Below are 16,614 nucleotides of genomic sequence, written 5' to 3'. Positions count from 1 at the left end.
ATGCACCTTCCCTTCGAGTCAGCATAACTTGCATGTTTCTGTGATATTAATGTGACTAACAAAAGGCATGGCGAGGGAACATGCAAGTTATGCTCGGTCTTGGGAGGGTGCATTCCAATGTCTTTTGTTAATCATATTAGTTCTTAAACAATAAATGACAGATGAGGTCACAACAGAAATATTGATTTGGAAGGTGTTTTTGTTTGCATATCCAAGTAATCTGAAGAAAAATAGAAGGAAAATTAGTTAAAAATATATGGAATGTTTCTAGATATTCGTCTCAAGGCAAAAGTGATGTTGATGGTATCATAAATCAACACAAATCAACATGCATTTGCATGTCAGAGAACCTTTTCAGGACTAGTAGTCATATGGTGGTTGAAGAGTTCACGGCACAGTGCAGTTTTCATACCCCAAGATTAGTTTGCCCACTCAATTTGTGTAGACTGTTAAACTGTAGTAAATACAAGCGGCATTGTGTGATATGGTCAGTAACACCTCATCTTTTCCCTGCCCTGGTTTTCTGAAATGTCTGACATGAACAACACTTTCGTGGACTCATTGATGATTCATATTGTAATGTGAATTATACATTTAGCAAGCTAGTCAATTCTACTGTATGGTTTAGCAGAGATGCCACCTGAAACTCTTTTCTTCTTTTTTTTTTTCCTTTTTTTTTCTGTATTTTGTACCCTTTTTTGCCAAAATCAATCCAGGACTTATGACAAAGTACTGTTTTGGCCAAATTGTATTCCTTCTAATGTCTATTCAAGGAAAGGTAAATATACTGTTTTTCCACTTAAAATATGTATCTTTCGCCCTCAGAATGCTGCAGTGCTATCAACAAGGTTGGAATCCCCAAGGATCCCTGGATTTAGGGACATTTGTATTTCACATTATTCCTGATCAGTGATTGTATGGTTTGTAAAACTGTTGATGGAATTTTGTATCTATAGTGACTCAAATAGATGTCCTTCATGGTTGATGCCTTTTAAGGTTACTACAGTTTGTATCTAACGATAGACCTTTCACTGTAGCAAGTCTAGCTCAGGAATTGTACACTGACCAAGCAAGTTGCGCCAAATCTATACTACATGCATGTAAATGTGTTTCCCAATGTGGGCATTAGAAGATACGTATCTTCTTCTTTACTAATCTGTTCACATGTCAGTATATGTAACGGTTTCCTTAAATTTTGCTATGCATAAAGCAGTGTTCTAGAGTTTTAGATAAGACGCATACATTGATGCATGTGAAGGATCTTGAGAAGCAGAAAAACATTTCAGCTCCTAGCAGTATTTCTCACTTAGGCTATTTTGTTTTGGTTGTTTATTATGATCACTTATGATTTACACCAAGGATTTTGACCTTAACGAGAGTATTCAAACTAGTACAATGGTTATAGTAGGTAATCTTTGGTAAACGAGTCATTCTTGTATCATTTGGTCCTCATGCATGACACACCTGGTACATTTAGATCTCTCCAATGCTCTATTTTATTTTCATTCTTTATCTCATTCACCAGCCAATCTCAGTCCTATTATTACATCCTTCTGTCAAGCTATCCATTTATCAAATTTCAAAGTAGGATACCTTTTGATAGCATGTTTAATTATGAAAGTTTCATTTCATTTAACTGGCAATTAAGGTTTCAAAATGTATTGTTTTGTTTTCTTTTGTTTTGAGCCGCCAAAATTTCAAATCTTTAAGATTTTAGTGGCCCAAATAACAGGGTCACCAGAGCAAAAATTGAGTGATGAACCTTTTATGTCAATGTATGCATGTACAGAGCATGTGCATACATATACAGGGAGTGTACATACACACATACATATTATATATGTGTGTGTTTATATTTTGTCATGTGTACTTTTATGTATGTGTCTCTATGGTGGCTCCCCCTCCCACCCACCCCCCCCCCCCCCCCCCCCCCCCCCCCCCCCGTTCTTTCTCAGTTCAGGGATTATAAGAGGTAATCTTTTAACAGTCTGTTCCGTTCCTGTACGGGAGTGGGGCAGCTTCTGCCGTTATAATGAATTTATTAATGAAGTTTGTCCCCAGCTTGATCTTTATACACTTTACTTTACACTTTGCTTTATGTAGGCCTATCTTCCGGTGTGGCAGTAAGTGCTTTTCATCTGATTTCATTTATTTCTGTAACCGTATGAAATGTGATATGCTGTATCCCAGCATGAATTAATTTTGATTCTTTCTTCTATTTTCGATAATTCCATGGTGTTATGAATCCAGGGGTGGTATTCTGAGGTCGTAATTAAGTGGAGAAGTTAATAGGCCCTTAATTAATCATGGGCACAATCGGTATTCGGAGGACGTAATTAAAAGGTATGATTAAGTCCCCTATAATTATCTTAGGTTCCTCCCATCTAATTGTTATTCCATCCAATCAGACACGTTGTTAGAAGCCAAAATGATGATTACGCGCACAAATATGCCCTCAATGCGTGCTCTTCCACACCCCCTGTAATTACAACCCAAGAGCTCTGTGCGCACACTCTGGTATTTGATTACAACCCTTCACCTACTTTCCCGCCAAAACGCTTGTTGTCATGGAAGCTCTCAGAATACCAATTCGGTAATTAAGTGCTAATTACACCTTAAGCCCTCAGAATATGGCCCCAGGTTAATCACTTGTGGAAGGGCTGCCTCCACTTCGACGGGACTTTTTCGACCTGATGCATGCAGTTGGGCATCATATGCTGTGCATGAAGAAGTTTACTAATTTTCTCTCTATTTTTGTTTGAATTTGCTTTTGTGCTTGTGTAGGTTTTTTGGTTTTTTGGTGTGTTTTTTTTTTTTTTGCTTTAAATGGAATTGACATGTAACAGAAAGTAAAGCACCTCTCTGAAGAACCAAATGCAGAGATTGACTTTACAACATTCCAGGGACTTGATGATAACATCTTTTATGTTGGAAAGGGGATGAATGCAGATTCTGACCTATGTTGTAGATAATGTCTGACCATTTAAAAAAAAGAAAAGAAAAGCAGATTATAGTTTATTAGAGCTACAGTGTATATGGTATCAATGTGGTAAACTGGACTATCTTCTTTCTCAAAGAGAAAACTTTGTGGTAATGAGCATATCTTTGATTTCAGCTGATTTTTCCCTTGAAAGTAACCGATGTATATAATGTACATTATACACAGTATCCCTATCGCCAGTCATTGTATAATGTATGTATGTGCAATATATATCTTTTGTTATAAAACAATATGATACCTTGTTCAAATTGTCTCCATTCTGTGTGAAGTAAGGAGTGAGTGATTTTCTTTGTGGAATACCTGTACTTTGATGTGCAGTACACTCTGTTCAGCAAATGTACGCTATGAACACTTTGTTTACACATACATTGTACATGTAGGCTACTTATGTACGATTCCACACAGCCTGTGTATCACTGGCCTATATGTTTGATGGAAGCCCCACGTTTCTTATTGAATTAATACCAGTTCAGACGCGTATGAAACCATCGGCAATCAAATAAATAACATCAATAAGACATACAGTGCACTCCTGTTATAACGAACACGGTTATAACGAAATTACGGTTACTACGAAGTAAAAATTCAGGCCGCAACGTTATCTATTCCATGTATTTGTATTGTTTATATGTTCGGTTATAACGAAATTTCGATACATAACGAAAGAAAATTGCCGGTCCCGAGGACTTCAGTATAACGGGAGTCCGCTGCACAACATTGTCTTTCTGAAAAGGGCTATGGACGATACATCCACGTTTGTGTTGATATCAATGTTACAAAACTAAAGATAAAACAAAGTAAGGAGAGAGAGAGTGAGAGAGATCTAGGAGAGGCAGAAACATGAAAAACGAGGAAACTTTTGGGGAAAATGCACCCTGCGTGGCATGCAAATGACAGTGCAGGGCTGGGCCAAGCCCGCGGGGCCGAGCTCATGCCGAGCACGGCCTCGATTGCGGTACTCGGGGCCCCGCAATTCTGTCCGTTTACAGTGAAGGGCTCGTGGCCCAGGCTTTTACTAGTAATTCAAACCTTTCAATATTTCTCGTAGTGGCGCTCTGCTTGTAAACAAACGAATATTGGGGAGCGCAGCGGTCGCAATTTGGTACCGCATTTGGCCCACTTTGAGCAAAGGCCATGCAGGCCGAAACTACTTCCAGAGCTTGGCCAAATGCGCGGCCGTTTTTGGTACCGCAGTTGGTCTTTTGAGCGTTTACAGTGAAAGGAACACCGGGCTCAGCCCGGCCTTTTCATCCACTGTAAACGGGGTCCTTGTCGATATTCCAGACTGGCATCGGACGAAAACGTGACACTGTTTGTCCTTTAGGATACACGGGGTAAAACAAAATTCTGCTCTCTTGAAAACTTTTGCTCAAAACACCAAACTGTTTGAATAGCAGTTTCGATTTTGAGTAAAACATTTTCTTATAATAGTTGAGTGTCATTAAAGGGACATTCCAGACGATATTCATAATTTCACATCCTCTAGTACATAAATCAACAGCTCCATGTATAGATTTGTGGAATTTATTGTGGTCTTGAGTTTGAGCAGAGAAATAAATACTCCGAAAAACCTAATACAAATTACACCTAATACAAATTACACCAAACAATAATGATGACATAGGAGCCTCACATATTTGTCTGCGATCTAGTGGAATGATTGCCATCATATGCTAGTACTTAAATCCCTAGATGGTATCTTCAAAGGGAAGACAATTATTACGTTCATTTCTGTATACCCTCGTATTGGTATAACTCTGTTATGATACACTGTAACTATCAAAACACTGTCTCGATAACTTGCAATAATGTATGCTTCGTGACTGCCGTCAAGAGCCCTTACAACTGTACAACCCATAGCAGACGTGACTGGTACTGTCTTTTAAAGGCAGGAAAACAATTTTCCCGCCCTTTTTCAGTAAACACTACTTTGTGGTGAGTAGAAGCAAAACGCTTTGTAAGTTTTTTTTTTCCTTTATTATTCTCATACTGTCAAAAATAGTGAATAAGGGTATCCTTAAAGCCCGCGTAAAGTTCTTGGGAAACAAGAAAAATTAAGAAGAAGAAAGAGGAACGGTAGGAGAAGGAGAGTAAGAAAAAAATAAGGCATCGTATGACCTTGTTGGTCGTAATGTTTGATGAAAATACCCATAATTTCTTCCTAACTGCAAAATTACTTGCACGATTATCCTATTCCATTTCAAGTCCGTCTCTTATATCTTGATTAAATCATTTGAACATGAGTTCCATGGCTTTCAGCATGTAGTGAAACAAATAAAATCAGTCATTTCTCAAAGTTAAGCCTATGGTAATTCTGCATTATACGGACCCGTCATCAGAGAAGAGCGCTCTGCAGACAACATGGTCATGTCGTGGGTGACGTAACAGAGTGACGCATACGGTCATTTTAGTTCCACGTATACAAGTCTTATTAGGATTCCCCTACTTGGAGGTTTGGATTGGTCATATCAGAATGTTCTTGTAAGAATTTTTTTTTAAACAAATGAACTGGCCTACAGTGAGCCCTGAAATGATGGTTACAAGCTGTTTGCAAAGATCTGCCGAACCTTCTTCCTTCTACTTTAAGTTGATGAAAAGGGCAACGAGGTGACTCGTTTGGTAGCGTGTCTGCCCTGCAATCGAGAGGCTCAGGCTCGGGCACGGGTACGAATCTTACAGTGATTCTTGCTGACCAATGTTGTGTGTTATCACGCTGTAGCCTCTACAGTAGTGGCAAAGTACTGTGTCCGTCTGACAGGACATAGGCTGAAAAAGGTCTCCCGTGTGCGAGAAAGTCCCTAAGCTGGCACGTAAAAGATCGATTCCAGCTCATTCATTCGTTGCAAAGAGCAGGGTGCGCAACCCGGTAAAGTGGTCAGCCCCAAGTACATGCAACATCTTGAAAATGAATAAACAAACAAACAAGCACACAAAACAAAGGCATAGGCCTATTTGATGTATATTGAGTAACTAGCCCACGTGTTGGTGCAATAATATCAAAAATAGAACAGAACTCAAGATCATGTTGTCAATGAAACTATTGAATTGAATTGAATTGAATTGAATTGAATTGAATGCCACCAATTTATTTATCAAGTGTTATTTGATAAAGGGCGAGTCGCCCGAAATTTGTTTGCCAAAATAAAGTCTTGGTATTGACAGCATGAGATTCAGGTCTGTTCTATTTTTCATTATATCATAATGTATTATGTACATAATCATATCGCCCTGAAAAGAAAAAAAAAAATGTCAACGCATGTTATTGATACACTTATATTATGCGTTTATACTTTTTGTGTTTGTATGTAAATGTATGTTTTTATGCACGTATTTTTTTATGTTTTTGTTCGTATGTAGATATGTATATAAAAGTTTATATAACATGTCAAATAAGTATATAAATGTATATGTAAAAGTTTTAGAACCACTATGAATTTTATTCTGACTGACAAAACGAATGAGAAGGTATAAGGGGGAAATAGGGGAAGAGTTAGGGAGAGAAAGGGAGAGACAAACAGAATGAGATGTTTAAGTGATATGAATGAGATAAGAGGAGACTGAAAAAGATAGAAAATAGAAGGATATAGCAAGCAGTAATTCATGGTGAATCGGAAGACTCTACGCCGTATTATCGGCTTCTGAGCGCTTCGTCATCCGTCTTGGCCAATTGCCGCACGCAGCGCGAAAGCAGTTTAGCGCATTTGCGTCACAATCAAATGAATATTATCGATTCAGCGCGCTCCGCTCTCGATCGTCTGCATGCACAGCTGCGCCAAACCCGAGCGATGGCCGGGGCCAAGCCGATGCGTAGCCATCGACAATCTAAGAGGGATTAACAAGCGGATGATGGCTGGTTTTAAAGGTAGTAACATTATTTCTGGCCAGTCTTCAGCCATTACTGTATTATGATGGTAGTATTTGAAGATAACGAAGGACGTCTATAATGCATGGCAAGTAGGGCCTACTTCAATCTGCAGTTTCGACGTTCCAGTCATTAATAGGTGCCATGCATGAATTGCACGTTTTTATCATGGACGGCCACACTATGCTTCTACCACCTCTACTTAAGATACTTAAAGTCCTTTTAAAGAAGTATCATCTTTCAAGCTTACACCCCAATTCACATATCTATATAAACGGTCGTCATTGACAACATTATGTACCTTCGCGGCAAAATGAAGGAAGATTTAAGATTTTAGAGTGAATAATGGATAACATCATAACAACGAACTGCGTGGCCCATGGTTGCTGGCTTGCACGCAGGTAAAAGATCCCGCTTTATCCATTTATCACAAAGAGCATAACCCAGTAAAGCGGTTCGTCCAAAAGAAATGCAATATCGGGAAGACCAACTATAGGACAGCTGAATATTATGTACGGGCTATCCAGTCATCTCGGCAGACGAAGAATGAAAACAAACAAACAAAACAAACAAATGAAAGTAGTAACAACTAAAGTAAGAAAGATTCATCACCAAGCTATATAGCGAATTGTAGTTTCGGGTGCACGTCATGAGATCGACACCCAGGAGTCATACAGCCCACAAGTCATACAGCTCACGAGTCATACAGCCCATGAGTTATACAGCTCACGAGCCATGATACAGCCCATGAGTTGGACACTAAGCTAAGAAGGCCCACGAGACCGAAATATTAAACCCCGTATTTTATCTGTCGAACTCGTGGGCTGTCAATCTAGTGTCGAACTCATGGGCTTTATTTGCCTAGTGTCGAACTCATGAGCTGTATGACTTAAGTACCTGTTTTCAATGTCGAACTAGTGGGCTGTATGACTCTGGAGCTGTATGACTCGAGGACCTGTTTTCAATGTCGAACTCGTGGGCTGTATGACTCGTGGGCGGTATGACTCAAGTACCTGTTTTCATTGTCGAACTCGTGGGCTGTATGACTCGTGGGTGTCGGTCTTGTGGGATGACCTCGTAGTTTCTGGGGATTAATGGATTAAAGTAACACTGATAGTTAACTCATCTGTACAGTGTAATATTATTATTTCATCACTTGTAATTAATTTTAAAAGGGTCTCAGAGCACGGTATAATTTTGTGTTGAATATCCTAAACTATCAAATGTAGCACTTTGGTTCCTCGTTAACGTCATTTTGATACCCTTTTTTAAATTAAAGGACAAGTTCACCTTCATAAACATAAGGATTGAGAGATTGTAACTATATTAGTAGAACACATCATTGAAAGTTTGAGGAAAATCGGACAATCCGTTCAATAGTTATGAATTTTTGAAGTTTTTGTGCAGTAACCGCTGGATGAGAAGACTACTGCAGTGTATGAATAACTCAGATGTCACATGCGTACAACAATATAAGGAAAATATAAAGAGAATTTCACAAAATTTCATCTTTTGAAAAAAAGTACACATTCCCTTGACTCGTTACCGACATATGTTATGGGTAATATTATTCCCCCTGCCTCTAGAAAGAGACAAGTCAAGTGGTCTTTTATTATGCGAAAAAAGTGAAAATATGTTGAATTTTCTTTACATTTTCTTTATACTGTTGTACGCATATTACTCACAAGCTGCAGTAGTCTCCTCATCCAGCGGTTCCAACACAAAAATTTTAAAAATTCATAACTTTTGCATCGATTGTCCAATTTTCCTCAAACTTTCACTGATGCGTTCTACTTATATTGCTGCATTTTCTCAATCCTTATGTTTATGAAGGTGAACCTGTCCTTTAAGCATTAAAGGAGACCTCCGGATGATTTTCAAACTTTTACATTTGAACAACAATAATTATTCAAATTCATGAAATTTTTCCATCCAGATGTTTGCATTGCAACTGATTGGGAAATTGCCCTTCATCGAAGTAAATAAGCACTGACCTTCCGCTTGATCAATTCAGTGCTTATATATGTCAATGTAGGGCAATTATTGTCGATCAGTTGCAATGAAAACATCTGGACGGAAAAATTTCATGAATTTGAATAATTACGCAGTACCTGCTGCATGCTATAAGGATTAGAACCAACACTTGCTGTCGGGCGGAAGCTCGGTGGTCTAGTGGAGTTGACGCCTGTCCGGAGATCAGGAGGTCGCGGGTTCGAATCCTGCTCGAGTATGTACGCCCTTGATTTTTTATCATGGCTACTACTAAACACTGATCAATTCAGTGCTTATTTACGTCGATGTAGGGCAATTTGTCAATCAGTTGCAACAATAAAATAGTTATACTGAGCACACAGTTTTTAGCTTTTAGTTTTTAGTTTTTAGTTTTTAGCAGTTTTTAGCAGAATTTATAGCTACTTGGATGAGGAATAAGAATGTTTTCATAATTTATAACAAATTGCAGTGAACAAGAATGATGACACGGCAGCCCCACCATAAGAATGCATGAGTTGGGGCTCAAGGAAGCAGACCAAAAGAAGAAGGCATGCATAGATTATACACAGGTGAACTTGTTCTGAAATAATTATGTGAGGCTCCTATGTCATCAACACTGTTCAGTGTAATATGTTTAAGATATTTCAGAGTATTGGTTTCTTTGCTCAAGGACCACAATAAATTTCACAAATCTATAATAGATGGAATTGTCGATTTGTGTTCTACATGATGTGAAATTATGAAAATCGTCTGGAATGCCCCTTTAAAGTCGAGTCTACAATTGCACTCCGCATTTAATTGTTCAGAGTAATATTAGTAGTTCAGACACAATATTATTTCAATTCTTAGAGAGCCTCAAATTTAATGGGACAAAACGCGCAATGACAACCAAATTATCATTTATATCTTCTGTTCAGAACCAGTACGAGACAAGAATGATACAACGGTGCAAGACATGGTACAGCAAAAGAAGGTATAAATTAGCTGCTGCAGCAAATGGAAATTAAGTGAAAGTGCACAAAAATATACGCTAGAATGAGAATGGCGCAGACTTTAAAGTCAAATAACAACGTTGTATATATATATATATATATATATATATATATATATATTTTTTTTTTTTTTTTTTTTTTGGCTGTCTTTGTTTCTTTGTTTGGACTACTTAAGCTTACAAGTTTTCCTGTGAACTTAGTCAAACTATACTCAATACTAATTGTATCCTGGATATGTTGGTTGCTCTTTTGCCGTTCTCCTGTTATATCGAGCGTAAGGTTCAAAGCAGTGTAGTAGGTGTCCATGTTTATAATACGCCCGTATGGTGATGAATTAACAAAGAGCTTCTATTGATGTTTTACATTTCGTCAGTTAATAGTGTGTCAACATAATGGTCGGCAGATTTATCATTTTCCTACTTTTTCTTTCGGGTATTCTCGAGGGAAAAAAACCATAAGGCTGGGTTGTTTTTTTTTCACGAACAACAATGAGAACAAAGCAGGGCAGAGGATTGATATAATGTAATTGGATGTATACCTTACGGCCATATCCAATTTTAGTTGTCCGTTTAAGGTATAACTAACCACTTAAGTGCTTGGCTACGTCAGTTTGATTGGAAAATGAATTATATTCAGAAACGATTGCATTTCAATGAGATTGGTATAGATATTATGAAGATAATGCAAATAACAATCAAAGTTAAGTATATCATGTTCATATAAGCCCATCAGAACAATCCCCCCCATCCCTCTCTTTGTGTAAAGGCTGACTTTTATATAACATGGCGTGTTCGTGTGTGTCTGTGCTTGTGTGTACATGTCCTAAGAAAATATCGTTTCCCTCATATGAGTTATATAATTTTCATTTGTTATGCCAACGTGATGTAATATTTTACAGATTGAGAGCAGTCTGGATTGAAAGCTTTTTGTCCCCCTCCCCCTTCATGTAGCCTATATTTACACATCTTTTCTCATTCCATTTCTCCCTTCACACATATCCATACACAAAAACACACACAATCACTTATGCCTATAACTCACACAAAAACAAACTGTAGCACAACTCTGCACAATTCGTCATACAAGTATATACAAACACACACACACACACACACACACACACACACACACACACACACACACACACACACACACACACACACACACACACTGCCTTCACCCCCTCTTCACCGCGCAATACCATGATACGGAAAACGCTTTTTGCAGACGACCATCACTTAGAATTGCCCGCGCGCATTTTTGTCCGAAGATTTCCCGTCGTCTGCTTCAGACACATTTTCGCAGTGGTCATCTGGTTCATCTCATATTTACGGCTCGATTTATGGCAATTTCTTGGCTTTCCAAGGCATAAAATATATGGATTGACGTCGGCTCATTGTCGTGATTTTTTGGTTTGGAGCAGACCCGGGTAGTTTTGCGATTGCCATCATGCTGAAAGGGCAACTTTTTCACCGGGTGCTGGATCTGTTGCGATTGTCGGGGGGCGAGGAACGCGTGCCGTTCGCTCGCCAAGATGCAACCGAGCTTACCGTCGTCCCGAGTCCCGACAGCAGCGGCGACAGCGACGACTCAACGCCGGTGAAGAACGGGAAGCTACCGGGGCCTGGCCGCGGGGCGAGGGGCAACGGAAACGTGCTCGAGTCTCAAAAAGGACTGGTGACATCGCCAGGGGCAGAAGGGGACAACTCGAACATCGCCAGGAAAATGATCACGGCTTGGGACGCGGGATGGAATGTCACTAACGCCATACAGGTAAGAAAGACGACACCACTCTAAAGCGTTCGAGAGGAGTAACAAACTTTCCCGGGCGATCTTAAGAGCCCTTTAACTTACGACCCGCAGGGCTTCTTATGTTATAGGGGTACTTTGCTTTTTTTTTTCCCCTCATACTTGATCAAATGTTAAGGATCACTTGTTTATCTTTGAAACCACTCCCTATATGCAACCTCCTTCAATGACATGAATAATTAATTATTGTTGTTTCCATAATCAACTGAAACTATTCCCCGTGGTTTCAGTCTCATTAAGAAACTATCCAGCGTGATAAGTTTGTCGAATGACTGAATTGCATTGGTTTACTTCACTCTATCAAAGGTGAATAATACGTGTGTGTGCGTTTGTGCGTGTGTGTGCATGCATGTGTATAATAACGCTTGTGTGTCAAACTTAACAAGATAGCTAAATCGGGGGGGGGGGGGGGGGGGGAGAGTGGCGAAGAGGTGAATTGGGTCCTCAGACTTACAGTGCTCTCCCCGGTTACAGCTCGTTATTCCGAAGGTTCGTTATTCCGAAGGCTCTTTATTCCTAAGATTCGTTATTCCGAAGGTTCATTGTTCCGAATTTCATTTTCGGATTAACCAATCTTCGGAATAACGAACCTTCGGAATAACGCCACAAATTTTCGGATTAACGAGCCCTTTTTCATTTTCGGATTTACGAACCTCTAGGTATAGGGAATTTGCGTGTTTCGGATTAACGATCCTTCGGAATAACGAACCTTCGGAATAGCGAACCTTCGGAATAACGAACATCACCCGCTCTCCCCTCCCATGTACACACTCATTACACATACAGACAGACAGATACACACACACAGACACACACACACACACACACACCGACACACACACACACACACACACACACTCATCTGCAAAATGGCATAAGGTCTGATAAACTTTTTGATAAACTTGCATTTGCACATGCAAATCCAAGCTTCATATTCATCTTCAAGTTATGAATTTAACAGTAATTTGTCTTATTGCAACTCATTGACAAATTGCCCTACATCGACGTAAGATCTCGACGGAAGAATTTCATGAATTTGAATTTGTGTTGTTGCTTATTCATCGCTCAGACGATTCATTCTTTTATATATTCAAATTTCCTCAATCCATACATCAGTAGTCAAGCAAAAGAGGTAATGTAAGCTAGTCTTTCCTTATTTTTGTGCGGATAGCTATCTATCTTTCAATGGCTTTTTATTTATAAATAATTATATCTAAGGGATTCGGTTTGGGGAGGAATGGGTAGAGTGAAATTACATACTTACTTTTTATACTTTGTGAATTATTTTCGCACCACTACTTTCCTTAACATTAAATTGAGAGATGGCTGAGTTGGAAAAATATCGGGAACACGTGATCAGGGGGTCAAAGTTGAGTACAGCCCCGCCCCGCTTGCTATGTGATACAATCAGAGGTCACAATACACCCTGCCTTTGGTGATTGAAAATCCTATCAAACACTAACTTCACGCATTTGGCACGGCGATTTAAGACGGATGGGATCGAGCGCGCGTTACGGCGCGCCCGTGCCAAAGGGGTAATCGAACCCATTTCCATCACCACGCATCGCACTGTCCCCCTTGCGCATCCAACATGGGTGTTCGTACACACCCCTTCTTCCAACTGTGACACCTGTGTTTGCTCGACCTCCTACTGGAATCTCGTAGGTTATGGAAGACAGAGCTGGAAGGAAATGTCTAATCAAGAGCGTCAATTGAAGGGGGTCACCCCACGAAACCGACACCCATGAGTTATAGAGCCCACGAGTCATACAGCCCACGAGTCATATAACTCACGAGTTCGACACTAGGCAAATAAAACCCATGAGTTCGACACTTACCTAGGTAAAAACAGCCCACGAGTTCGACAGATACAACACGGGGTTTAATGTGTCGGTCTCGTGGGCTTTATTAGCTTAGTGTCGAACTCATAGGCCGTATTGGCCCGTATGACTCGTGGGCTGTATAACTCGTGTGCTGTATGACTCGTGGGTGTCGGTCTCGTGACATGCACCCAATTGAAATACACCTACTCCCGAATGAGAGTTGCTTATTGTTTTTATTGCTTTTTGGGTCTCAGATCGTTATTTTTCTATTCATCTACATTGTTTGGTTTTCTTTTTCCACTTGATCTTTGTTAAGTTATCAAGGGATGTTGTAAATGAAGCACAACATTTTGCACAAACACGGTGAAGCAAAAAAGTAGAAACCTAGACGGGCAGACATAATATTCACAATGCACAAGCGACGGTGCGCATTTACACTTTCGGAAAATTGTGTAATTGAAGTCAGAAATCAAGAGGGAAGGAAGAAACGAGTTAAAAGAGAGAGCGGGGTATGGAAAGAGAGAGAGAGAGAAAGAGAGGGAGAGGGATACTGGAATGAAAAGAAAACAAATTGACAAAAGAAACGGTATACGGGAAAGATCATCCGACTCTTTTCTGACAGTAACCGTAAATCGAAATTCCTGATTCATAATTTATCGGCAGTTTATGCTAATTCTCCCAGTTCTACCTTACAACGCCAAAGCTAACATTCAAGCGCGCACACCTGAACCATCAATACTGATACCTGCTATGCTGCCAGTCAGCGTCCTCCATTCTTATTATTTCATGCTCTTTATGTTTTTAGGCATTACCTTCTCACTTTTTGACACGTTTCAAATATGTGTATGTCACCGTGGTCACACTTACTTGTTAAACTCAGTTTTACACAAAGTGACAAGGACGATTTGTTTGGTGATGTAGAATTTTATGTATAGAAATCAAAACATTAGTTATGATATCAAATACGGCTGATGACACAAGTTTGACTTTTTCACAGCATGCTTGATTTTCTTTTTACCCAATTATGTCCTCCTAACCCCATACAACCAACAGCACGGTCAAAGAGATAGATAGATAGATAGATAGATAGATAGATAGATAGATAGATAGATAGATAAATATATAGATAGATAAATATATAAATAGAGAGAAAGAGAGAGAGAAGCAGAGAGAGAAAGGAAGATATGAAACTTACATAATCCTTTCTGACCACGTTTTCTATACAAGTTGATCATGCTGATATATAGAGCTTTGGTTTAAAACTTGTATAATCAGCACCTTATTTATAAAGATGAAGACATATCTTTATTTTTGTTTATATATATATATATATATATATGTATATATATATATATATATATATATATATATATATATAAGGAAAGAGAGAGATAGAAATAATATACGGTCATATTATCAAAGGAAAAAAGTCACATGGACGCCTCCAATGGAAGTAGGAAAAATTTATGATGATGTGTTTGCAACGAGATGTCAACTATAGCAATAAGAGTCTGCTCATCCCAATTTGCTGCTGACGTCGTTTTTTGCTTTCTGTCATGTATGCCATATCTTAAGCTAGAGGTTCTGCAAATCTTGCGCGACCAGATGAGCGAGATAATGGATATCAAGTGGTCCGAAGTGGGGCCGTCATCATTCTATTAATATCGGCTCGTGCATGGAGCATCACACAGATCGCTGGCAGATCCAGAGGGGGGCGCACCGGGCGTGCGCCCCCTCTTTATTTTTGGTTAAAACAAATGAAGTAAAAAGAAAAAATGGGGGGTGCGTGCAAAGGCGCCTCCCCTTTACGGAATTACTGGATCCGCCCCTTCAAATGATCCTGACCCGTCTCCTGTCCACCCTACTAACAACCAACCCCCACCCCACCCCAAAAGAAGGATATTCTTCATTCTTACTCATACGTCATCCCTTGGTGCCTCCGAGAAAATAAAAAAAGAGTGCATTTGTAATTTGATTTGATTTGATTTGATTTGATTTGATTTATTGGTTGGTTGTATTGGTCGTATTGGTTATAATATCCTGCATTACCATGCAGATGCGTACACATGTCTTTATACATTGTTGGTGCCATACATGTGTACATAAACATTTTCTTCATTGCCTTTACAATGTCCAACAAAACATAAAGAATCAGCGATACAATGAATGATGCAGGCACAATGTGCCCCCCCCCCCCCTCCCCCTTGGGCCTGGAAGGGGTCAAAATAGCTTGGGCTTTATAGGGTTAAAGGAAACCCCCCAAGCCCAAAGAGCAATGTGGATTGAGTGAGAGTAGCAACATTAGTAGAACATATCAGTGAAAGTTTGAGGAAAATTGGACAATCGAAAAGTTAGGAATTTTTAAAATTTGGGTGTCGGAACTGCTGGATGAGAAGACTATTAGAAGTTATGACGTATGTGTGGAGAACATGTATTTAAAGAATCTCGAAAAAAAAAATCACTTTTCTAGCATACTGAAAGAGCACTTGACTAACCGCTTTCAGAGAGCAGGGGGAATAATTACTACCCTTAACATCAAGTTGATGGAATGTGTAATTTTCATTTAAAAAGAAAATTGTGGAATTCCTTTTACACTCTCTTTATATTATTATCCACACATGACGCCATAATCTCCTCATCCAGCGGTTCCAACACCAAAACTTTAAAAATGCATAACTTTTGCATCGATTGCCTGATTTTCCTCAAACTTTTACTGACGTGTTATGCTAATATTGCTGCTTTCACTCAATCCACATTTCTCTTTGGGTTTGGGTTTCCTTTAACAAGAATGATTATTAGGAATATCTTTAACGAGATTGATTATTAGGAATATCTTTCGCACAGCAATAGCTGTGAATAACAGACAAGTCCTTCCGTATTATTCATGAAAGGTAAACACCCCGATTAAAAGTCTGTTGGCTACTAATCATTTCATGGATCGTAGTATGACGGGTTCTCCGTTCGAAGAGTTGTCTCCACAACTTCTTCATTTTCTCCTTTATACCTCTGTCCGTCAATGTGCGTGATATCACTTAATCATCTACAAGCACGGTGCAAAGGCATTTAGAATCCAGGGCTTGTTACCTGACGCCTTTGTCCCGATATCAAATTATGCGAAAATGAGCAGCGCAGTGC

General features: G+C 39.3%; 1 protein-coding gene across 1 annotated transcript in view; it reads left to right on the top strand.

The window, feature by feature from the left end:
* Nucleotides 1-11,548: 11,548 nt before the first annotated feature.
* LOC139729411 (vesicular inhibitory amino acid transporter-like) overlaps nt 11,549-16,614 on the top strand; it is a 50,269-nt gene continuing 45,203 nt past the window's right edge. The window contains exon 1 of the mRNA XM_071640338.1: nt 11,549-11,620. Coding sequence (XP_071496439.1) covers nt 11,573-11,620 — 48 coding nt within the window. The 5' untranslated portion in view covers nt 11,549-11,572. The remainder of the gene's footprint in view (nt 11,621-16,614) is intronic.

This window comes from Diadema antillarum, unplaced genomic scaffold (assembly GCF_040938485.1).
Source record: "Diadema antillarum isolate AM-2024a unplaced genomic scaffold, OU_Dant_1.0 seq00000239_RagTag, whole genome shotgun sequence".
Taxonomy (NCBI): Eukaryota; Metazoa; Echinodermata; class Echinoidea; order Diadematoida; family Diadematidae; genus Diadema; species Diadema antillarum.
Note: the sequence above shows the minus strand (reverse complement) of the source record. Positions and strands in the feature narration are given on the sequence as shown.